The sequence below is a fragment of the Mobula birostris genome, chromosome 32, assembly GCF_030028105.1.
Source record: "Mobula birostris isolate sMobBir1 chromosome 32, sMobBir1.hap1, whole genome shotgun sequence".
In the NCBI taxonomy this organism is placed as follows: Eukaryota; Metazoa; Chordata; class Chondrichthyes; order Myliobatiformes; family Myliobatidae; genus Mobula; species Mobula birostris.
The window spans coordinates 5,240,478-5,264,494 of NC_092401.1; the positions used below are offsets into that span (position 1 = coordinate 5,240,478).

General features: G+C 47.2%; 1 protein-coding gene across 1 annotated transcript in view; it reads right to left on the reverse strand.

The window, feature by feature from the left end:
• LOC140191058 (voltage-dependent P/Q-type calcium channel subunit alpha-1A-like) overlaps positions 1-24,017 on the reverse strand; it is a 597,550-nt gene that overhangs the window by 171,877 nt on the left and 401,656 nt on the right. Inside the window, exons 22-25 of the mRNA XM_072248133.1 lie at positions 9,934-10,797; positions 7,231-7,697; positions 5,003-5,168; positions 1,645-1,774 (exon numbers count right to left, since the gene is read on the reverse strand). Of these exons, the coding sequence (XP_072104234.1) occupies positions 1,645-1,774; positions 5,003-5,168; positions 7,231-7,697; positions 9,934-10,797 (1,627 nt within the window). The remainder of the gene's footprint in view (positions 1-1,644; positions 1,775-5,002; positions 5,169-7,230; positions 7,698-9,933; positions 10,798-24,017) is intronic.

Consider the following 24,017-nt stretch of genomic DNA (forward strand, 5'->3'; position numbering starts at 1 on the left):
ACAACACAGGGACAAACCCTTCAGCCCATGTTGTCTGTGCCAAGCATGACGCTAAATCAAACTAAATCTTCTGCCACCACATGATCCATATCCCTATCTCCCTGCATATCCAAGAGCCTAAAAGCCTATTAAATGCCACCATCACATCAGCTTCTGCCACTACAGCTGGCATGTTCCAGGGACTTACCTACTTCTGTCTACAAAACCTGCCTCCACATCTCCTTCAAACTTTTCCCCATAAATGCACACTTGACATTTCTCCTCGGGGAAAAGATTGACTGTCTACTCTCGCAAACATTAAGAATTCTGCAGATGCTGGGAATTCAAGCAACACACATCAAAGTTGCTGGTGAACGCAGCAGGCCAGGCAGCATATCTAGGAAGAGGTACAGTCGACGTTTTAGGCTGAAACCCTTCGTCAGGACTAACTGAAGGAAGAGCTAGTAAGAGATTTGAAAGTGGGAGGGGGAGGGGAGGGGGAGATCTGAAATGATAGGAGAAGACAGGAGGGGGAGGGATGGAGCCAAGAGCTGGACAGGTGATTGGCAAAAGGGATATGAGAGGATCATGGGACAGGAGGTCCAGGGAGAAAGAAAAGAGGGAAGGGGGGCAGTCCTTCCAGGTGAGGTGACACTTCACCTGTGAGTCGGCTGGGGTAATATACTGTGGCCGGTGCTCCCGACGTGGCCTTCTATATATTGGCGAGACCCGACACAGGCTGGGAGATCATTTTGCTGAACACCTACGCTCTGTCCGCCAGAGAAAGCAGGATCTCCCAGTGGCCACACATTTTAATTCCATGTCCCATTCCCATTCTGATATGTCTATCCACGGCCTCCTCTACTGTAAAGATGAAGCCACACTCAGGTTGGAGGAACAACACCTTATATTTCATCTGGGTAGCCTCCAACCTGATGGCATGAACGTTGACTTCTCAAACTTCCGCTAATGCTCCACCTCCCCCTTGTACCCCATCTGTTATTTATTTATATACACACATTCTTTCTCTCTCTCTCCTTTTTCTCCCTCTGTAACTCTCACTATACCCCTTGCCCATCCTCTGGGTTCCCCCCTTCCCTTTTCTTTCTCCCTAGGCCTCCTGTCCCATGATCCTCTCGTATCCCTTTTGCCAATCACCTGTCCAGCTCTTGGCTCCATCCCTCCCCCTCCTGTCTTCTCCTATCATTTTGGATCTCCCCCTCCCCCTCCCACTTTCAATCTCTTACTAGCTCTTCCTTCAGTTAGTCCTGACGAAGGGTCTCGGCCTGAAACATCGACTGTACCTCTTCCGAGAGATGCTGCCTGGCCTCCTGCGTTCACCAGCAACTTTGATGTGTGTTGACTGTCTACCTTATCTATGCTTTGTATAATCTTATAAACGTCTATCCCATCTCCCCTCAGCCCCTGACACTCTAGAAAACAACAACCCAAGTTTGTACAACCTCTCTTCATAGATCACATTCTCCAACCCAGGCAGCATCCTCTGCTGTGCTCTTTCCAAAGCCTTTATATCGTCCCTGTAATGGGGCGACCAGAACTGCACAGCAGCCATTAACTTTCTTCACCCACTCTTCTTACTTGTGCCAGAGTGAGCCTGGCGTGACAGAATCACAGAAACATTTCTTGGGGAAGCTGGACACTCACATTGTTCCTGGTGGCGTTGGGCTGGACGGGATCTTCCGCGGCCAGTGTGATGCTGCTCATGGCGATGACCATCAGGATGCACATCTCGAAGTAGCGGAGGGTCACGATGTAATGGCACGCTCTGCGCAGTCTGTCGAAAGGATTTCACAGCAAAGAGGTTTACTGCAGCAGTAAATCTAACCAGTTTGGAAACCATTCCAGCCACCTCCCTCTGTATAACATAGTTACATGATCTAGGAACAATGACACAAGAAAATATTGAACAACTGAGCTAAAGGAAGGACCTAGTGCTCTCCCGGCGTATACGGCAAGTAAACTCTTCTCGGCCTTCCAGCTGGGTAAAAGATATCAATTATAACCAACGTTTCAATGACAAACTCTACCATCTTCTTCAGGGGTGATGCCTGGGCAAGTCTAATCTGGTGGTATTAACTGAGCTAACATCTGAGGAAGTTTTTGATGGGTGTACACTCTGTGTGTTGCTCCAGGATCCAGTGACTGCAGTCTCTCGTGTCGCCACTACGTCTCCTTGCATCCATTATTACCGTTCTCAGTCTCTTTGACAAGATGCCTTTCATTATTTATTTGATCAATACTTGATAATAGACGTGATGCGGCTTCTCATCAGGTTGATGCAGGCAGTTTCAGAGATGGCGTTGATAGCCGGTGACACTGATAACTGATGACTAATGTTATTGCAGTGTCAACAAGCTGGTTAACTTGGACTGTTGCTGGGGAAGAAGGGTGGAGGTGTTGGCAGGGACACAGAGCTTGTGATAGGGTGAGTTGGAAGTGGGACAGTGTTGAGATTAGTGGCTTTCCAGACCGGTGTAAGTCTGAGAATTAAAGAGTTATTGTGAAATAGCAACTCATTTGGCTAACTACATTTGAAAGATACTGGAGAGATACACAGTGTTACGGTGTTCTCTGGAGAGGTATAGCGAATGTTAATTTCAACAGCAACCAGTCATCAGATCTGAATGTGCATTGTAAATTGAATTTAAAATGCAGCTCTGAACAGTAGTCTCGCTGGAGCTGCAGACTGGGGGTGATTGCAGACCAGGGCACACCCATTCATTAAATGCCTGTACATGCATGAAATCAGAGAGACAGAGGGAGGGGGGGAGAGAGAGGGAGAGAGGGAGGGGAGGAGAGAGAGGGAGGGGAGGAGGGAGAGAGAGAGAGGGGGGAGGGGGGAGAGAGAGAGAGGGGAGGGGGGAGAGAGAGAGGGAGGGGAGGGGAGGAGAGAGAGGGAGGGAGGGGAGGAGAGAGAGAGGGGAGGGGAGAGAGAGAGGGAGGGGAGGGGAGAGAGAGAGGGAGGGGGAGAGGAGAGAGAGGGAGGGGAGGGGGAGAGAGAGAGAGGGAGGGGAGGAGAGAGAGGGAGGGGAGGGGGAGAGAGAGAGAGGGGAGGGGGGAGAGAGAGAGGGAGGGGAGGGGGGAGGAGGGAGAAGGAGGAGAGAGGGGAGGGGAGAGAGAGGGGGAGGGGAGAGAGAGAGGGAGGGGAGAGAGAGAGGGAGGGGAGGGGGAGGAGGGAGAAGGAGGAGAGAGGGGGAGGGGGGAGAGAGGGGGAGGGGAGAGAGAGGGGGAGGGGAGAGAGAGGGGGAGGGGAGAGAGAGGGAGGGAGAGAGAGGGGAGAGAGGGGAGGGGAGGGGAGAGAGAGAGAGGGGAGGGAGGGGGAGGAGGAGAAGGAGGAGAGGAAGGAGAGAGAGGGGGAGGGGAGAGAGAGGGGAGGGGGAGAGAGAGGAAGGGGAGGGGAGAGAGAGAGGGGGGGAGGGGAGAGAGAGGGAGGGGGGAGAGAGGGGAGGGGAGGAGGGAGAAGGAGGAGAAGGAGGAGAGAGAGAGGGGGAGGGGGAGAGAGAGGGGGGAGGGGAGAGAGAGGGGGAGGGGAGAGAGAGAGGGGGAGGGGAGAGAGAGAGGGGGGAGGAGAGAGAGAGGGGGAGGGGAGAGAGAGGGGGAGGGGAGAGAGAGGAAGGGGAGGGGAGAGAGAGGAAGGGGAGGGGAGAGAGGGGGGGGAGGGGGAGGAGGGAGAAGGAGGAGAGGGAGGAGAGAGAGAGAGGGAGGGGAGGGGAGAGAGAGGAAGGGGAGGGGAGAGAGAGGGGGGGGGAGGGAGAGAGAGAGGGGGGAGGGGAGAGAGAGGAAGGGGAGGGGAGAGAGAGGAAGGGGAGGGGAGAGAGAGGAAGGGGAGGGGAGAGAGGAGGAAGGGGAGGGGAGGGGGGAGGGAGAGAGGGGGAGGGGAGGAGGGAGAAGGAGGAGAGGGAGGAGAGGGAGAGGGGGAGGGGAGGGGAGAGAGAGAGAGGGGGAGGGGAGAGAGAGAGGTGGGAGGGGAGGGAAGGGGAGAGAGAGAGGCCGACTGACCGGTGTTGCTCATTTTTGCTGAATAAAGGCTTCTATATCCACTAGCTTCAGTGTCTCTTCGGTGACTTTGTTCACAGTCACAACACATGGATAAAGTGTTTAGAGGGCTATGGGTGAAACATGGGAAAGTAAGACTAGTTTAGATGGGAATCTTAGTTGGCATGGTCCAGTTTCTGAGCTGTGTGACTCTAAGAGGTACACAGAGATGTGGGGAGGGGGTGTCAGTATGTGTTTCCTGAGCACCAATGGTGCTGTGGTTACATTTGGAAAGAGCAACATACTGGAATGCTGAGAGTCTGGAAGAGATTATCTGGAACAACAATAGTTGTGAGCCCCTGACCTAGAGAGAGCTGGGATCTGAGAAAAAGGCTGGGAATTTTAATGACAAGGCATCACCAAACTGGGAGGCAGAGTGGGTCAGTGAGCATGGCAGGTGATGGGGGACAGGGCTTGGTACAAGCAGGGATATGGCCAGCAGTTTCAGTAACTTCAACTTTATAAGATCAAGAGAGGCTGGCCAGGAGCGTTTGGAGTTTCAAGTCTGTGTGAAACAGTAGCAGGTGTGGTGAAAGAGTGAAGGAGCCTAAGGAGCAGGTAAATGATAATATTTAAAAGACATTTGGATAAGTACGTGGCTAGGAGGGTATAGCGGGGTATGCACCATATGTGGGTAATGGAACTAGCTTAGGGGGCACAATGGACTAGTCGAGCTGAGGAGCCCAGTGCCATGCCGTAGCACTACGTAACTGTAAATCAGGGTTTCCAACCTTTCTCATGCATGGAGCCTTACCATTAACTGAAGTGTCCGTGGAGCCCAGGTTGGGAACTCCTGTTCTAAATGCTAATGATGCCCAGATCTCAGGAATACATCAACAAGGCAGAGAAACCCCAAAGGCAACTCCATTTACGTTAATGACAGTGGCTGGGGAACACAGCAAGCTTGGTCATGCAGGGTTTCGCAGTGAAGCCGCGTTAGGTCAGATAGTTGTTGGGAGAGACCTACGGGTTGGTGGTGCTCAGGATGAACATGGAGCTGTAGGGAGGCATTGGTTTTGGACCATCGTCGTTGTCAGCTTTCACCCTCTCCTCTTCTTTCTTTTCCTCTTCCTTTGTGGGCACAGCATCTGTGTTCGCATTCTTATTCACTGAGGAGACAGAATGGGAACAGTCTCATTGCTTGGTTTGTAGTTCACATCAGGCTCCAAGAGTAGCAGTCAAACTCATATCCACCTGGATTTCTTGTCCCTTGGCTCACCCTTCTCCATCCAGTTCCATCAGCCCATCACTCCTCCAGTATCAATCACCTTTGTCCCTACCCTCCCTCTCTCTATCCTCAAACTGGCTCCGGCTGTCAGTCACCCCCACCTCACCCAGCTCCACCTTCCCCCATCATGTCTCTCCTCACTTGGTACCACCAATCACCCACTGGCCCCTGCCAGACCCCCTCGCCTCTACTCAATCAGTCCTGGTGCAGACTCTCGTCCTGAAACACGAACTATCCCTTTGTCCCTGCAGATGCTGCCTGAACCGCTGAGTTCCTCCATCCATTTGCTTTGTTATTTTTTGTTCCCTGATTGGCTACATCCTACTCAAGGAAGGGTTCCACTCAATATGGTCACTCCAGCCGATCCAGCACTGACTCACCCATTGCCTAATTTGGGGCCGTTTCCTTCCCTTGGGTTATTCCTGTATCCCAAGATTAGAGGAGGCCATTCAATCTATCTGAAAGCCGAGAAAGAACAACTGAGACTCCCCCTCATCGCAGCTCTTGTCCTGGGATACCATTACTGAGCACAAGCACCCTCCCAGCTGTTATATAATCTGGTGAACATTTCCGCCACCAGTGCCCTTTCAGGAAATGAGTTCCAGAAAATCACCAATGTCTGGAGGAAAACATAAAGCTATTAACTCCCATCTCATTTTCTACCCATTACCATAAATAAATGCTCATTGAAACTTCATAGGCCTAGGAAGGCCTCTGAGTAATTTATAAAGTTCATTTAAATTTCCCTGGGCCTCCACTGTTTGAAAGGAAACAACCCCAGCCTAGCCAGTCCCTATAATCCTCCAGTTAGAGAATATAGAACAGTAGGCCAGGAGCAGGCCCCTTCAGCCCATAAAGTCTATTCTGTACACAATGCCAAACTAAACTAAATCTCTTTTACCTGCACATCATACATATCCTCCATTGGCCGTATGTGTCTGTCTAAAAGTATGTGTCATATCTGCTTCATTATCCCTGGCAATTCACCACTCTGTGTAAAAAAAATTATTTACCCTGAACCTCTCCATTAAAATTTCCTCTTCTCACTCTAAAAGCATGCTCTCTAATATCTGACATTTCCACCCTGGGAAAATGATTCTAACTACCTATCTCACTCATAAGACCACAAGGCAGAGGAGCAGACATAGGACATTGGCCCAAAGAGTCTGCTCCACCATTCCATCATGGCTGATTTATTATCCCTCTCAACCCCATTGTCCTGCTTTCTCCTTGTAACCTTTGACGCCCTCACTAATCAAGAACCTATCAACCTCCACTTTAGGTATACCCAATGACTTGCCCCCCCCACCCCCACCCAGCATCTGTGACAATGAATTATACAGATTCGCCACCCTCTGGTGAAAGAAATTCCTCCTCAACTCTGTTCTAAAGGGACATCCTTGTATTCTGAGGCTGTGCCCTCTCCCCCGCTACAGGAAACGTCCTCTCCATCTCCACTCTATCTAGGGCTTTCAATATGCAATAGGTATCCATGAGATCCCCCTTATTCTTCTAAACTCCAGTGAGTACAGGGCAATGGCAGCACATCTCTTCTTAGACAGGGGCTCTCAAGTTTTTTGTAGTATAGCACAAGTAGATTTTCAGTATTATTAGAAGTTACTGCTATTGAAACTTGAACACAATTTTATTTTTCTTTGTTACACAGTACTGCAGCAAATTACCCTCGGTACCCTGTGAATTTTAAGGGAGCAGGAAACAGATCCTGGTGAGCTTGTCTTGTAAGTTTCAGTTTTTGTCTGTTTTACACCGACCTTCCGTTTTCCCACCACTAACCCTGGACCCAGCTGTATTCTAGGCCTCCAGCTCTGTTTACACAGCCCCATTACAGTCTAAATTCCTCGCTTATACTCTGGACTAACGAGTGCCCCAGATACTGAACTGTCGGGAATTCCGAGTAATCGGGTGCCAGATTATCAGAGCTTTCTCCCCAGCACTCACAGCCTTACCTTGTAGAGTAGGATCAGCAAACGGGATGTTTATAGTTGTGTGATCGGGCTTTTGGACGGCCTTTGCTGGATTGTTGGGACTGGTCGGGTTGGTCAGGATGAGGTTATTCTCTGGATTCTTGGGGTTGCTGGGATTGGTCGGATTCCCAGGGGTGGTGGTGGGGGCCTTGCGATTGGCCGTGTTGAGCAGATTGGAGGGGTTACTGGGATTAGGAGGGTTAGTGTGGTTTCCGATTTTTCCAGAGTTATTAAGACTGGAGGGGTCTGAGGGGTTGGTGGGATTGGCTGCGTCCCTGGGGTTGTTGGTGTTCCTGGGATTGACAGGTTGTGTTGCCAGCTTGCTGTTCCGGAGGTTGTCCATATCCTCGGCGTGCTGTCCATTCTGCCTGCTGATGTCCTGCTGTACCGGCCGTGTGGTGGACAAGGTGAGGCCCCCAGGAGCGGGAGGAGCATTGCCTTGGCTCTCCCTTTAACAATAACACGGAATTAGAAATCACAGCAGGGCAGCTCATACCAGGAGTCTGAACAGAGAACTTTGAGCAGTACAGCACAGGAACAAGCCCTTCCTTCAGCCCAAAATACCTGCACTAAGCACAATGCCAGTCATAAAGAACTACAGAACAGAAACAGACCCTTTGACCCATCTAGTCCATGCTGAAATGTTATTCTGCCTAATCCCATTGATCTGCACCTGGGTGACAGCCCTATATAACCACCCCACCCCCCATCCACGTACATCCAAACTTCCCTTAAATGTTGAAATCGGACCAGCATCCACCATCCCATCTGCCTGTTGCCTCCCTTCCCTGCACATTCATGTGTCCGTCAAAATGCCTCAAATGCCACCCCTACCCCTGGCAGGACATTCCAGGCACCTACCCCCCCCCAGTGTAATCAAACCTGTCACACATACTGTACCTTCTCTAAATGTTTCTCCTCTTGCGTTTAGTATTAGACATTTCAACCTGGGAAAAAGACTGACTATCAACCCTGTTTACGTATCTGCTTACATTAGTTCACCCTCGGCCCCCAATGCTGCGGAGAAGAAAATCCACATTTGCCCATTCTCTCCTTTGCAGCTACCAACTGCCTACTCCGTCCAGTCTCACCTAATTTATGAGCCTCTTTCAGGTCCATGTCTGCCTACTCCGTCCATGTCTCGCCTAATGTATGAGCCTCTTTCAGGTCTCCCATCAACCTCAAGTGCTCCAGAGAGAACAGACCAAGTTTTTCCCATCTTTAACAGGGGTTAGGTATGCAGGCTGAGTATTGACAAATAGCTTTCAAACCGGATAAATGTCAGGTAATGCATCTTAGGAGATGAAACTGGGGTAGGACTTATACCATGAACAGTAGGGCCCTGTGGAGTATGATGGGACGGAGATCAAGTGCACAGTTTAAATGGAACATCGGAGCAGCTTCTTCAAGTGTATTTGGAATGAGCTGCCAGAGACTGTGTTTCAGGTGGGCACAGTAGCCACATTTAAAAATGATCTAGGTAAGTACGTGGATAGGAGAAGTTGTGAGGGTTACGGGCCATACACGGGCAGATGCGACAGCATTGACTGGCTTGATCCTAAAGGCCTGTTTCCATGCTGGTTGGCTCCAAACCAGGGGTTCCCAATCACTTGTATGTCATGTGCCAATACCATTAAACAACCATTTTTATGCCATGGACCAACGCCATTAAGCAAGGGGTCCTTGGACCCCAGTTTGGGAACCCCTGCACTAAAACAATCCAAGTTTATACTTATACTGACCCCAGTAAGAACAGAGGGCTAGAAATTCATTCTCGCAATTCCAAATAAAGATGGTACTGTGCTGCTGAAAATTGGGTTAAATAAATAAATTAGCAGTGCAATTTAGCACACGTTCCTGCATGTTTATTTATTTAGCGATACAGCACAGTAACAGGCCCAACAAGGCTATGCCCTCCAATTACACCCACGTGAGCAATTAACTTGCTAATCGGTACGTCTTTGTAATGTGAGAGGAAATTGGAGTACCTGGAGGAAACCCACACGGTCACAGGGAGAACGTACAGACAACGGCGGGATTAAACCCACGTTGCCAGCGTTATGCTAACCGCTACACTACCGTGTTGCCCAAGAAATGAGACTCAGTGGGAATTTTGTTCTCTCCAGCACTTTTTGTATGATGTAAAAATCCCTCAACTTTCAGTGGTGATAAAAAGTCATGCACAATGAGATGTTAAACCTCACTGAACTGATCTGAAAAATGTCAGCTCTTCATTACACAGTCCCAGTTCCCTGAAACCATCGTCCTTATAAGGGGCCCAAACCAAGCTGCTGGAGAAACTCGGCTGGTCAGGTAGCTCAATTCTGCCTCAGAATTCCAGCATCGGCCGTCTCTTGGGTCTCCACCTTTGGTGAAAGAGCAAACTGTACTCACACAGTTGACTTTAATGTTGCCCGGAACGTTGACTGTACTTTTTTTCCCATAGATGCTGCCTGTGCTAGCCATTGCGCTACCATGCCGCCCCTGACACTGAGGCTTTGTTAGTGTGTTGGTTGGTGTGGTCAGTGGTTTATCTCTGGTCCTTTGACCTAAAGTACAATGTAGCAGTAACTGTCTTCAGTGAACCCAGTGTTGGAAACAGACACTAATGAGCTAGTGAAATGATTATCTGACCCAATCTCCGTTTTCCGTTTTGAGGTACAATCACTTTAAAATGTCACGTACTTTTTCCGCCTGTGCCTCCTCTCCTTTGATGCTGGCTCTTTGTCCTCCCTCTCTTTCTTGCCGTCGTTGTCGTACGTGGATTGAGCGTGCCGGTTACGCCGGCGCCTCTCCACACCTTCTGTGTGCTCGCTGTCTTTGCCCTCCCTGCCACCACGGGTGCCGTCCCTGTGCTTCGAGCGCCTCTCGCTTTTGACACCATCCTCCATCCCGCCGGCATCGTGGGCCTCCACGCCGCGCCGGTGCGCCCTGTGGCGCCGCTCCCTGTCGCCCTCCGCCCTGGACGAGCTGCTTCTCCCTTCCTTGCTCCCTCCCGGCCGGTGCTGGTGCCGCCTGTGCGTGGGCTCGTTGGCCTGGCTCCGTTCACAGTCCCCATCCCTCACGTTCCTCTCCTGGTTCCCCTCCTGCTCCCTCGTCCGGTACTCCACATCCCTTGGCACTCCGTCTCGGTTCAGTTCCCCTTCTTTACTGTTGCTGCGGTACCTCCTGAACCTCTCGCCCTGCTCCAGCACCCCCACCTCCCTCTCAAGAGTCCTGTCCTTGTTCGGGTCGTGGTAGCGTGCCTGCTTTCTCAGAAACTCCTCTGCCCTCTGATGACTGCCGCGATGATCCACAGTGGGCTCCGAAGGCCTGGTTTTGTTCGTGTTGTTGTTTCTGTTCTCCTGAGGGTCCACCACCAGCGGCCGGTCCATGTGGGTCTTCATGTCCCGGCGGATATTCATGGAGTAGGCCATCTTCCACCTCTCGTCAGGGTCCAGCTCGTTGTAAATGGCCTCCCGGCTGGTCAGCAAGTTCTGCTTCCTCATCTCGCTCATCCGCTGCTCCCATACCGTCTTCCCATGTTTCTGGTTCTTCTGCTGTTCCTTCCTGAAAGGAAACTGGGTATTATCAGGTTGTCTGCCCACATAGTTAACAAGACCTCCCTGCCCGTAGCAATATTACATAGAAGACTATGAAGTTAGAGGACTCAAACTCAGTGGCTAACTTTTCCCTGGACCCTCTAGCAGTAACAACGATGGGGTGACGAACGTTCACTGCCGCTACTCGGCAAAAGTGACATTGGTGTTGGGATTTCTATGCTTGTGATTTAATGCGAGAGTCTTGAAGTTACTGTCAATGATCCTGAAGTTACTGTTTAGATTCCCTTACTTGCAGCCTGCCATCTTGCATCAAGGGCCTTACAGAAATTAACAGAGAATTCAGCGAACTGTCCTGCAAAATACCCTGAAAATATTATACTTTCTCACATGAATTTGCTCCCATGGAGGGTGTATCAAACTTGCAATCGATAGGTTCTTGATTTGTAAAGAGGTTAAGAGATACAGGAAGAAGGTTGGGGAATGGGATTGAAAAGAAATTGACCACGATTGAATGGTGAGCAGACTTGATTGGATGAATGGCCTAATTTTGCTGCTGTATCTTATAATTGGATAGTCAGGAACTGAGGGCTAGAAAAGTAGGATTAAGATGAGAAGGAATTTCTTCGTTGGATTGTGAACGTTGCAAATTATCTGTCCCTGTGTCTTTGGAGGCTCAGTTGCTGGCCAAGATTAACAGATTGTTGAATATCAAAAGATTTGATGACAAGGTAGGTAAATCAATTAACCACATGGTTAGTTATGACTTTATTTCACATTGTAGCATGCTCAAAGGGCTGAATGGCCTGTCCTATTAAACTCTAAGAAAAGGAAAATTCTAAGACTAGAATTTGTGGGTGGGGAGGGGTTGCGGGTAGGCGGAAAGGTGAAGACAGTATCAAAACCCATGAACAGGCAGAGGTCAGGAGACTGACAAGCCTGTCTCACTATCCAACAGCATTATGGATGTCTGTGATTTAACCCCATGTCTCCTAATATCAATGATTTGCTATTCAATTATTCAAAAATCCCAGTGGCTCAGCTTTTGATCACTGCAAAACACTGGAAAATCAGCACCATCAAAGTACTGAAGGTGCCAAATTATTGGAATTTTCGAGAGAACAAAAATCCACTGGTTAGTTTTTAAATTAATTACTATTTGGGCAGTGACTTTCACTTCCAGGAGGATGTTTTGAGCATCTACCATACTTGGCATGTGGAAGTCTTTTCAAATTTCATTCTGAAAAGGCCCATCTGTTTTTCCAACTCTAACCACCTCTTCCCAGGTTCCCCAAAGAGCAAAGCTTTTCTGAAAGGACCACTGATTATCACAGCAGCGAACAGAATGTACTGCTGTAAGACATTCACAAATACATTTCCCATGATCTGATTTTCAAACCAAAAGGACGCACAAGGCACAAAACAGTGAAGAAGAAAAGTACGGGTATTCAACAATGTAGTGGCAGCTGTTGGCAGGCTTCGTGTAGATCTACTTACCCGACTGTAAATAAAATCCAGTGCATTCCATGCAGCATGCAATTAGTTAAATGCACAAAGTTCAGTGTGAGCTGCTTTGTCAGGTAGGAAATGGGTAACAGCATATGCAATTGTTCCCTTTTTGCTCTGTCCATGTTTTGTGTCCTTTTAGGGGTGAGATAGGTTGAACTTTCTTGCCACATGGCTCACGCTCTGACATACAGTAAGACCATGTCAGTACGTTCTAAGAGACCAGTTACTTAACCTCAGTCAGGCACAACCCATCAGAAGCCCTGGACCTTGTGGGTCAGGTATTTGCTTACAAGAAGCAGGCAGACCACTCAACCTCTCGTTGAACTCTGGGCCATTGCAGGAGGCTGTTGTGGGTCTCACCTCACGTTAGTCAAACTGGGTAAAATTTCCTTCTCTGAAAGACATTTTTGGAACAGATGGGTTTTAACAACAATTGTCTGGTTTATTTAATCAACCATTTTTAACAATGTTTAGTTGATTTGGATTTGTCTCCAGACCAATCATGATAACACAAATCCCTCCTCACACTGTTCTGAGCAGCAGAGGGGAACAGGGACAGGGAGTGTGAAAAATTGCAAAACCATTCTTGTTTTAAAGGCTTATTGCCTCCATCATTATCCACAGATATTACCCCCATTCCCACCTGCAAAGTCAACCAGCTAAAGAAATCAAAATGCAAATCATGAAAAGCAATGAATGAAAGCAGTGGCAAATGCAATTGTTTAAAGAAAAGCACAAAGACTGAAACAAATTAATGTTTAAGACGGAAAAATAGCCCAAACACAGAAAAACAATTAAATACAATCCACCAAAGTTCATTGTTGAAGGCAGCAGCTTAGAGCATTTCTGTGTGTCGACAGAATATTGTAGTACTAGGGATACCTGTCTGCACTAGAATGGTTGGCAGGAAATGAACTACGGAGAAATTCAACAGGAGGTTACCTGCTGTGGGAGCAGCATATATAGAAAATGACATGCTGAGCAGTTATTTTACATTATAATTTATCGTAGTTTCTTTTGTTTTCAATCTTAGTTACTTATTATGACGGAAGATGTGTCATACCCAGTGATCTATGCCAGCTCCCATTCCTCCTCTCCTCACCTCCCTGTGCCCTGCTACTGAATCCCCCTCACATGCCTGTGAACTCTCCTTTGATTTTCTACCTTTTACCCGCATGAAGAGGTGTTGCTCAGTTTCCATCAGCAGCGAACTGACTGTACCCATGATCATTTTCACGATTAGTCGAAGGATAGTTTTGGATACTTTTCTCTGTTTACCTTGAGGTCATTGGCCTAAGTTGCCACTGGGGAAGGCAGAAGACAGAACAGAACAGGCCATTTGGTCCCAGATGTTGAACCAACCCTTGATCCTACTCCAAGATCAATCTAACACTTCCCTCTCACATAGTACCCCCCCCCCATTTTTCTTTCATCCGTGTGCCTATCTGAGAGTATCTTAAATGTCCGAATGTATCTGCCTCTATTGCTCCTGGCACTTACCACTCTCTGTGTAAAAAAACCCCTCTACATCCCGTCCCCCTATTCTTTCCTCCAATCACCTTAAAGCTATACTCTCTTATTTATTTACTGATTAAGGTACAGCACGGAGGAGGACTGGCCCTTCGAGCTGCTCCGCCCAGCAACCCCTGAAGTAACCCTGGCCTAATCACGGGACAATTTACAATGACCAATTAACCTACCAACCTGTCCGTTGTTTGGAATGTGGGAGGAAACCAGAACGCTCCGAGGAAACCCCCACACACTCACGGGGAAAACATACAATCTCCTTACTGACAGAAGCAGGATTTTTACCTGGGTCACCTGTACTGTAACACATTGTGTTAATCACTACGCTACCATGCCGCCCCAATATTGGCCATTTCCGCCCTGGGGAAAAGACCCTGACAGTTCACTCTATCTAAGCCTCTGATCCTCAGTGTGATCTCCAGGGTAACAGCTTAACTGTGGCACAGACAGTGTGGTAGAAATGCCTCACCCTAGTTACATTGGTACTCCCATCTGTAGCATCATGGAAGGTCTCCTAGAGCAGGACAGTGAGAATATTGGCCACTTTAGGTAACCATTGGCTCTGATTCCAGTTTTGGAGATATAATGTTGTTAGTTAGTGTTTTCACAGGATGGGGGCTGTTAGGCCTGCCGTTGGAGCCCTTTCAGAGGGGAATTTGAGGTCAACCAAACTGGGTCATAAAGATTAGACAGGGTACTAAGGACAGAACCCCTCCCCCCCAATAACTTTAGTTAACCAGATGGGTTTATTTTTACAATAAGTTCAAGCTTATTTTTATTCTAAATATATTTAATGAATTGAATCTGCCATGAAAGTATTTGAACATTTAATCTGTGCCCAGATTATTGCACAGTGTTTCTAGATTGTCATCTCTTTGCTAACCCAAGCCTGAACAGCAGGAACACTTGTTACCAGAGACTTACTCTCCAGTGGAGACACAAGAGACTGCAGATGCTGGAATCTGGAGCAACGCACAAAACGTGGGTCAGCCATAATCTGTGGCTATCATCAGTGCTTGAAGGGATGGCTGCAGATCACTCTCAAAAATGCACCAAGCGACTGACTGATTGATGATTCATTCATTCATTTTGCAATACATCATGCAGTAAGCCCCTCTGGCCTTTCAAGTCATGTCACCCTGAGCAAGCCAAAAACCCCGATTTAATCCTAACCTAAACATAGGACAATTTACAATGACCAACTAACCCACCTGGTACGTCTTTGGCCAGTGGTAGAAAACCCTTAAATCAAAATCCTTTCTTTTCTACCATGTAAATGCAGAAGGTCCCATTGAAGGACTAGACTTCGTCCTCTGAAGGTCTGGGCCCAAAATTTGTCTCTCAACTACATTTTTAAAAACAATTCATCCTTTTTTTTGTGGGAACTTGCTGTACTCACATTAGCTGCTTAGCTGTCCGCATTACAACAATAACAAACGTTAAAAATACCCATTTGCATCGGGACGTTCATAAGGGGATGTGCACTCCACTGGGGGGGGGGTGCATAGGCAGTGTGTCATGGCATCCAGGTGGAGTCGTTGCTGCCTCCCTCAGGGTTCGCTCAGCGGGAGACGAGCCCTATTATGGTCAACTGAAGGTTTCGATGGGCGGGAGGTTTCTGGACTAAATACATGTACATGTACAGTATATTCTGCGTTGTGTATTTTACTGATATTCTATATATGTTTGTAATCTTGTATGCGCGAGGGCTGGGCGTCAGGCTGCAATGTTGCTGGGGGCGGGGGTCGGCCTGTGTGCTGCACCAGGGGGTGGTGTCCGTGCTGGGGTCAGCTACTGTGCTGCACCAGGGGGTGGTGTCGGTGCTGGGGTCAGCCGGTGTGCTGCACCAGGGGGTGGTGTCCGTGCTGGGGTCGGCTGGTGTGCTGCACCAGGGGGTGGTGTCCGTGCTGGGGTCGGCTGCTGTGCTGTGCCAGGGGGTGGTGTCCGTGCTGGGGTCAGCCGGTGTGCTGCACCAGGGGGTGGTGTCGGTGCTGGGGTCAGCCGGTGTGCTGCACCAGGGGGTGGTGTCCGTGCTGGGGTCGGCTGGTGTGCTGCGCCAGGGGGTGGTGTCCGTGCTGGGGTCAGCTGCCGTGCTGCACCAGGGGGTGGTGTCCATGCTGGGGTCAGCTAGTGTGCTGCGCCAGGGGGTGGTGTCCGTGCTGGGGTCGGCTAGTGTGCTGTGCCAGGGGGTGGTGTGGCGTGGTGTCCGTGCTGGGGTCGGCTGGTGTGCTGCGCCAGGGGGTGGTGTCCATGCTGGGGTCGGCTGGTGTGCTGCACCGGGGGTTGGTGTCCGTGCTGGGGTCAGCTGGTGTGCTGCACTAGAGGGTGGTGTCCGTGCTGGGGTCAGCTAGTGTGCTGCGCCAGGGGGTGGTGTGGCGTGGTGTCCGTGCTGGGGTCGGCTGGTGTGCTGCACTGGGGGGTGGTGTCCATGCTGGGGTCAGCTGGTGTGCTGCGCCAGGGGGTGGTGTCCATGCTGGGGTCAGCTGGTGTGCTGCGCCAGGGGGTGGTGTGGTGTAGTGTCTGTGCTGGAATCGGTGCTATGCTACCCCCACTCCCTCCCCCAGAGTTCGATGACATGAGTTTTGGTCTCTTTTATTGCGTGGCTTACTAGCTGATGTGTGCTTTGTGCTGTGTGTGACTGTTGGTATTGTACTTTGCACCTTGACTCCTGAGTAGGGCAGTTTTGTCTGGCTGTATTCATGAGATTTATGTATAGTTGAATGACAATTAAACTTAAATTTAATTGAAAGAAGCTGGAGAAATGCAAGTCATTTCTTTTTTTTTAATGAACTTATTTCGAAAAATGTTAAAGCCATCCATCTCAGTTAAAGTGACGTTCTCTCATTCCAGGTGGTGAAGTGGGTGGGTGGAGGATAACATTGATCTTAATTTGTTAACGTGCTTCTATCCTTGAGATTGTATATATTCCATCCTTGGAAGCTGGGAGGTGATAGGTGGAAAAGGGGAAGAGCTGAAGAAGAAGGAATCTGATCGGAGAGGAGAGAGGAGCATGTGAGAACGGGAAGGAGGATGGGCACCAGAGGGAGGTGAGAGGAAGAGGAGAGACAGAATGGAGAATGAAAGAAGGGGATGGGGAGAAATTAGCAGAAGTTAAAAAAATCAATGTTCATGCTGTCATGTTGGAGTTTACCCAGATGGAATATGAGGTGTTGCTGCTCCGACTTGTGGGTGGTTTCATCTTGGCAGCAGAGGAGGCCACGGATTGACATGTCTGAATGAGAATGGGGAATGGAATTAAAATGGTTGGCCACCATGAAATGTTGCTTGTTGCGAATAGAGTGAAGGTGCATAGATGCTGCCTGACCTGCTGAGTTCCGCCAGCATTTTGTCTGCATTACTTTGGATTTCCAGCATCCACAGGAGCTCTTGTGTACATGTATATATCTCACTGCTCCAAATAAATCAGTACAATCTGTGCCCAGCTCTTCCGGACTTAAGATCTGCCCTCTGGCAAAACCAGCTGAGATTGTCCATTTAAGTTGTGTGATTTACATTCCGTTTGCTTTATCACTAAACAACTATATTTGAAAAAGGCATTTAATCAAAACTGCTGCATAAATACTGGTGATATTCCTGTATTATTATAAAGACAAATCTTTAACTTATAACTGTCTAAATGTTGGTTTGTAAACATTTTCATATTTTTTATAAACACCAAGTAGCAATTACAGACCAGATTTGATAGAATTTGTTGCATCTCAGCACTGCCATGTATCATATTACAAACACACAAAATTATTCCACAGTACACAGGGGGTTAACTTCTGCTACAGGTTCTATAGATGTTCCGAGAGGAAGCTCTAGTCTTTTGGTTTTGTTTCTAACCTGCACTACATGGATACTTACATTTGAGTGCAGACATCACTGTTGAACACTGAGGTCCTAGGGGAAGGGGCTCTTACCCTCTCTGTACTGTCCAGACATGTGGAGAAAGTGTCAGAGTTCAGAAGAATGCTCTCTGTTACCAAACACATGAAGTGCACACATTCCGGCATTTGCTGATTCGTGACTGTCCTGGTTCCACTGGGTTTTCAAATCTTCGGCTAATTTAACTTAAGATAAAAATCAACAATCTCACTTGGGAAAAAAAAATCAAATTAAATAATATCAAATTGTCTTCAAGGTTTGAGTATTGGATTCTGCACAGAGTGGGATAATGTCCATGTTTTAGAACCAATGTTTCAAGGAGCGCCAATCATGTGATGCACAATTGATGGTGCTAAAGCGAATTCATTAACAGTGTTTATTCTATGCTGCCTCTGTGTTTGAATCCTATGGGTAATTTCCCTTATCCTGCAGTGAGTGACCCACCTCCTGACTTCCCAAGGAATTTCTATCTCTGCACATCAGGAGTAAGATGACATACTCTCTATGGATGAGTGCAGTTCTGACACCATCCCGGACAGATCAGCCAGTTTGATTTACGCCTCATCCTCCACCTTAAACATTCCTTCCACCGCTGAGGCAGCATGGCTGCACTGTGCACCATCTGTAAAATGCACTGCAAGAGTTCACTTAGGCATCTTCCTCCAAAACGCACAAACCGTACTGCCTAATTGAACATGGGGTCACCAGCTTCTGCTGGCACTGTTGGAGATAAATCACTCCTCCTCCATCATTGCTGGGGTTAAACCTCAGGGCAAAGTGGGACCACTGTCACCACAAACAACAACAGAGGTATAGGGCGGCAGCTCACCACCATCCCTTCGAGGGCAATCATATACGTCCAACAAGGAATCGTCTTGCCAACCTTCCATACATCTTGAGAATGAATAAATGGTAGACATGGAATTGGGTCACCCAATGGAGTTGGTAGCTGTAGACGACAGAAGTCCCAGAAAACTCCACAGTCAAAGAAAGGACAAAAAATCCTCATCAAATGACCCAAGACTCCTAAGCCCAAGTTCTAAACAAAATCGTTGGGAGCTCTCTCTGTATTTTATATGAAATGACAGATCACCCTCCACCATCCCACAACTTAGAAAATTGTTTCACTTCTTGCCTTCACTCAGGCAATGGAAAGGGAAACCATTACAAAAAGGTCCACCAGCTCTCTCCCAAGTGGTCACAATGGACCATTGATCGATGGACACCTGACCAGTGCTAAACACGTGCTAGCACTGTGTGTGAAACACAGCAGCAACCATGCACTGTGCTCCATTCTTGACTTGGATCAACAGCACAACATTTTATAAGGAAGGATCAAAGTGCAGCCATTTCCGTATTGCATTATGATCAAGGATAAATATCTTCGCTGGAGGCACAGGGTTTAGGACACAGAGGGGAAAATAAATCAAGATTAGTTGAAGTGTTAACATTTTAGCAACAGTCTGAGGTAATTAATGTTTTCCCTGATCTCAAAAGAGCAAAGAATCAAGATCGAAAACAAAAGGCCCCAGGCTCTTGGCCTTTCTGTGTAGCAAAACATATTCTTTTCAAAAAAAAAAAAAATCCAATACTCTAACCGTTCAATATCATGTCACAAAACTGAATGCCAGTCTGGCATTTCTGAAACAGGGATCTAAATTTGAGGCTCCCTCTCAGCCATGAGGCGACTTGGACGGAAGCTGCCATGCAGCCAAGCCAGGAAAGTCAGGTTTATCTGCGAACATTGTCATATAAAAAACATACAATTAAAAAAAAAAGTCACAAACATTACCCAGTAAATTGGTACACGACAGCACGTTCTGAATGTCTGCAGCCTGGAAACAAAGTCATGCAGTAAAGGGCAAGGAAGAGTGGTTCAGAGCTGGCTTGGCCCAAAGGCAGCAGTATCACAAAATACAAAGGACCAGCACATCTCCCAGTCCTTCCATTCTGTAGCTTCATTTGGATGGCATTCCATAGGCAACAGCAGTCTCCAGTATTGTATCCAAGTACTGCGACCCTTGGCAATGGGTCACACACCATCAGCACCAGAATTTCAGCCCATGTTTGAATTTCATCCTCCACTAACACCCTACCTGAACACCAGTGGTTAGAAATTTATTCTTTGCCACTTCTCCTAAAGGTATTAATTTGGCAACAATCGTACTTCTGAAAGAATGAAACTCTGAAAGTGGAATGAAGAGGACTTCTGTTGCTGGTTGAGGATGTGTCTCTGCCCCCCGCACACCTTCAACCATTCCCAATCTTCAGAGTAATATTAAGGTCTGATGTTAGGGTGTTTTCTTTGGGGTTAGGACATATAAAAAATAACTTCAGCAACTAACTTCAGCCACCAACCTTCAGATCTGAATATAGACTGTAGATTAAATTTGAAATGGAGCTCTGGACAATGGGCTCTTAAAAGTTGTGAACTTTCAGTTAATTGGAATGCTGATTTAAAATTTATTTGTGTCTGTAGAGTGGGTGCGAAGAGGGTGTAAAAGTTATACCTAAATCGAAGGAAAGTATTGCAGATGCATTGTAAATATAGAATTGTCCTCTGATATTTAGCATATAAAATGTCATGTAATACTGGGTCCAGCAGACCTCTTTCTCCAAAAGGGTCTCAACAAGATGCCTGCTGTCGAAAAAAGAGACTACTTTATATCTACCAGTACTTCTCTCCAGTGACTTTGTTCATGCAACAACATCTGATATAATACTTCACTGATAAATGATTGATTAAACACTCCACTGTGTTACCGTAGAAATACCTTGGCAATGACATAAAGGATTCTTCTGCTGGTATCAGGGTTCAAATGAATTTTTAGTTTTTGAGATTCCTGCGCATCTATTTTGCCACAGTGGTCACCTGAATCTAAACATACTCAAAGTATTGAAGCATTCTGTGGAGCCTTTCACTGCCTCACCCACACCGGGGTCAGGTAAACAATCTGTAGCAAAGAACAGTAAGCAGGTCAACTCTTAGCTTCCCTCTACAACCTGAGGACAGTGTTGCCTTAGCAGCGACAAACCAAGACCACATGCACCCCAAGTCTCTTCACCTTATCTAAAGACACTTAATGTGGTTAACCGAGGCTTTATAAGGCATTGGCCAGACCGCACTTGGAGTATTGTGAGCATTTTTTGACCCTGATCTAAGAAGGGATGTGCTGGCATTGGAGAGGGGTGCAGAGGAGTTCACAAGAGGGATCCTCAGAATGAAAGGGTTAATGTATCAGGAGTGTTTGATGGTTCTGGGCCTGTACTTGTATTGTTTGGCGACAATAAAGTATAAAGAGTAAGTATAAAAGTGTAAGTACTTAGATAGTTTAGAAGAATGAGGGGGGATCTCATTGAAACCTATCAAATTTTGAAAGGTCAAGATAGACTGGACGTGGAGAGGATGTTTCCTAAAGTGGGGTAGTCTAGGAAAAGAGGGCACAGCCTCAGAATACAAGTATGACCCTTTGGAACAGAGATGAGAGGAATTTGTTTTTTAGCCAGAGGGTGGCAAATCTGTGGAATTTATTGCCACAGACAGCTGTGGTGGTCAAGTCGTTAAAGCAGAGGTTGATAGGTCTTGATTAGTAAGGGTAATGCGGAGAAGGCCAGAAAATGGGGTTGAGAGGGATAATAAATCAGCCATGGTGGAATGGCAAAACAGACTTGATGGCCAAATGGGTTAATTCTGTTCACATATCTTATGATCTACTAGAATCGGCCACTCTCCATGCCATGTGTTAATCTGTCCCAGGGTATTCTGCAAATGTTGAAGTAAAAATCTCGGCAATCACTTTGGGTCAATTTTCCTGGGATCACAATTCTAAAGGATAGCACAAGCACGATGAACAGAATGTCATTTCTTGTCCTATAAAACCTCTAAGCTTCCAGGAATTAGATGGGCCAAATGGTCTATTTTATTTGTGCACTAAGCCGAAATCTGAGGAGTGGTCATAATGGGTGGGGGGTTGAAATTCGATAAACTTTAATGAGAGAAATTAATGGACACCAAGCCATTGTCGTAAAATCATCATTAACACATAATCTGTGATAATATTTCAAAATATCTTCTTGTTTTAAACAGTTTAATTGTAGGTTTAGTATTGATGACACTGCCTTAGCAAATAGAATTCTCTTAATTACAGTGTGAAAGTGCCCATTACAAAATGCTTATTTGCAACATTACAGTGACTGTATTTAAGGAATGTGTATGAATATCAATTTCTCCTTCCGGTGAAAAAAAATTCCCTCCCCCTCTCTCTTCTTCTATTCTGCACTCTAGTCTCTTACTTCTTCTCCGCACCTGCCTATCATCTCTCCCTGGGTCCCCCTCTCCTTCCCTTTCTCCCATGGTCCACTCTCCTCTCCTATCAGATTCCTTCTTCTCTATCTTTTCTTCCCACCTGGCTTTACCTATCACCTTCTAGCTCTCCTCCTTCCCCTCACCCCCACCTTCTTATTCTGGCTTCTTCTCCACTCACCTCCAGTCCTGATGAAGGCTCTCGGCCCGAAACGTCAGCTGTTTACTCTGACTCTGACCCTGTTGGTGAAGCCTTCATCAACCCTTTGCCTCCTTTGGTCATGACATTTCATAAAGTCACGGAGAGCCACAGCATACAAACAGGCACTTAGACCCATCGATGGGTAGCAGCCCATCAACCACCCATTTACACCAATCCTAACAGGGCAGAGTATCACCACTGATCTTATGCGGAGGATTATCCTGGAGAGATCAGATGGCCTTTTCTGCTCTTAATATGCTTATTGGAAAGTGGCGGATCTATTCAACCTGACACTTGATGCTACCTTGCCCCCTGTACCACATGGAGCTCTCCAAACACTGAGCACCTTTGTGGCTCTGGATGCACAAATACCCCATGGGCACCACATGAGCCAGGATAAGGATATCCTCTGTGCCCTTCATTGTAAAGCTTGAACCAATCTTTCTTCCCCCCTGCCCTAAGTACACTCTTAACTCTTTGTATTCTCAGGATATGGGCGTCGCTGCCCATGGTGACGTTTAATGTGAACTGCTTATTAAGAGAACTCAAAACTGTTCGCTAAGGTAGAACTGTACCAAATTTCACAGTATCAGAGATCTTGATACTTCAGTGGGTCTCATTTTCCTGCATGTGATCGGTCAATGACCCTGCTGACCCTCCATGTCCTCTCCCACCATTAACAAGAAATGAAAAATTCTTGGCTGGATTCAAAGCAGTTGGATAAAGACAATGAGGTAACCCATTTTGCTTTTAAGCACCAGACAGGTAGAATTTGCAATGCAACACTTGAGACTGTGGAAGAAGATTCAACAGGCGTCTTCAAAAATGAAGTGAGATAAATTCCAGAAGGAGTTATATTGAAGGAACGTGGTGTAAGAGCAAGGCAGCATCAATAGTTAATTTTTCTTTTGGGAAACCAGTGTGAACTCGAGGGGCTGAATAGCCCACTCCCGTACCATGATCACGGGCATACGTGTCCCACAGGACAATGCACAGATCCTTAAAAACGTCAGAGCTCTGGTCAGTAAATCACCAGAGAAGCACTCACTCAGAAAGATGGGATTGCTGCATGAGGAATGATTATTTTATGTTAAGAGGTAGAAACTGTCAACCAGACTCAGTCACAATGGGATCTGAATCCGTGTCTGGTTTAGCTCGGCCAGAGTCTGCATTGTGCATCAGACATTCGGGCTTGGGTGGGTGGGTTTGAGACTACATTGCTTGCCATACGTTTGTGCCTGGGTTGGTTTAGTATACATTCAGCTTTGGGTTTATGAATACAAGAGATTCTGCTGATCCAGAAAATGCTGAAGGAAATCAGCAGCTCACTGATTTGCTGATGAAGGGTCTCTTTAATCCTCTTTATAGATGCTGCTTCTCCAGAATTTTGGTTATAAATGATGCCCAATCATTTCCTCAGTATGGTTGGATAGCCTACCCAGACAATCTCCAATACTTCATACAACAAATGAATAACTGTTCAAGGAAATTGAAAGATTGGAATGCCACCAATCAGTAGGTTCTTTTGGATCATTATAGTTACAGTAATATCTATGGCCATCTGGATTGAAAATTACAAGTTTGCAGCTTCATCCGGGTTCAGATTGGCTATGTTCAATTCAGATTTGGGTTGAATTTTATTTTATTTTGGCAATAAAATAACACAATAAAAGTTTTGGCTGAGCTAAGAGTGGCCAGCTTTCTCCATGGATCCAGCTGTGGTAATTGGTGTTTGAGAGGCAGGAGGTTATGGGTTGAAGTCCTTTAGCAGAGAGTTACACACAAAGATCCAGGTTGAGCA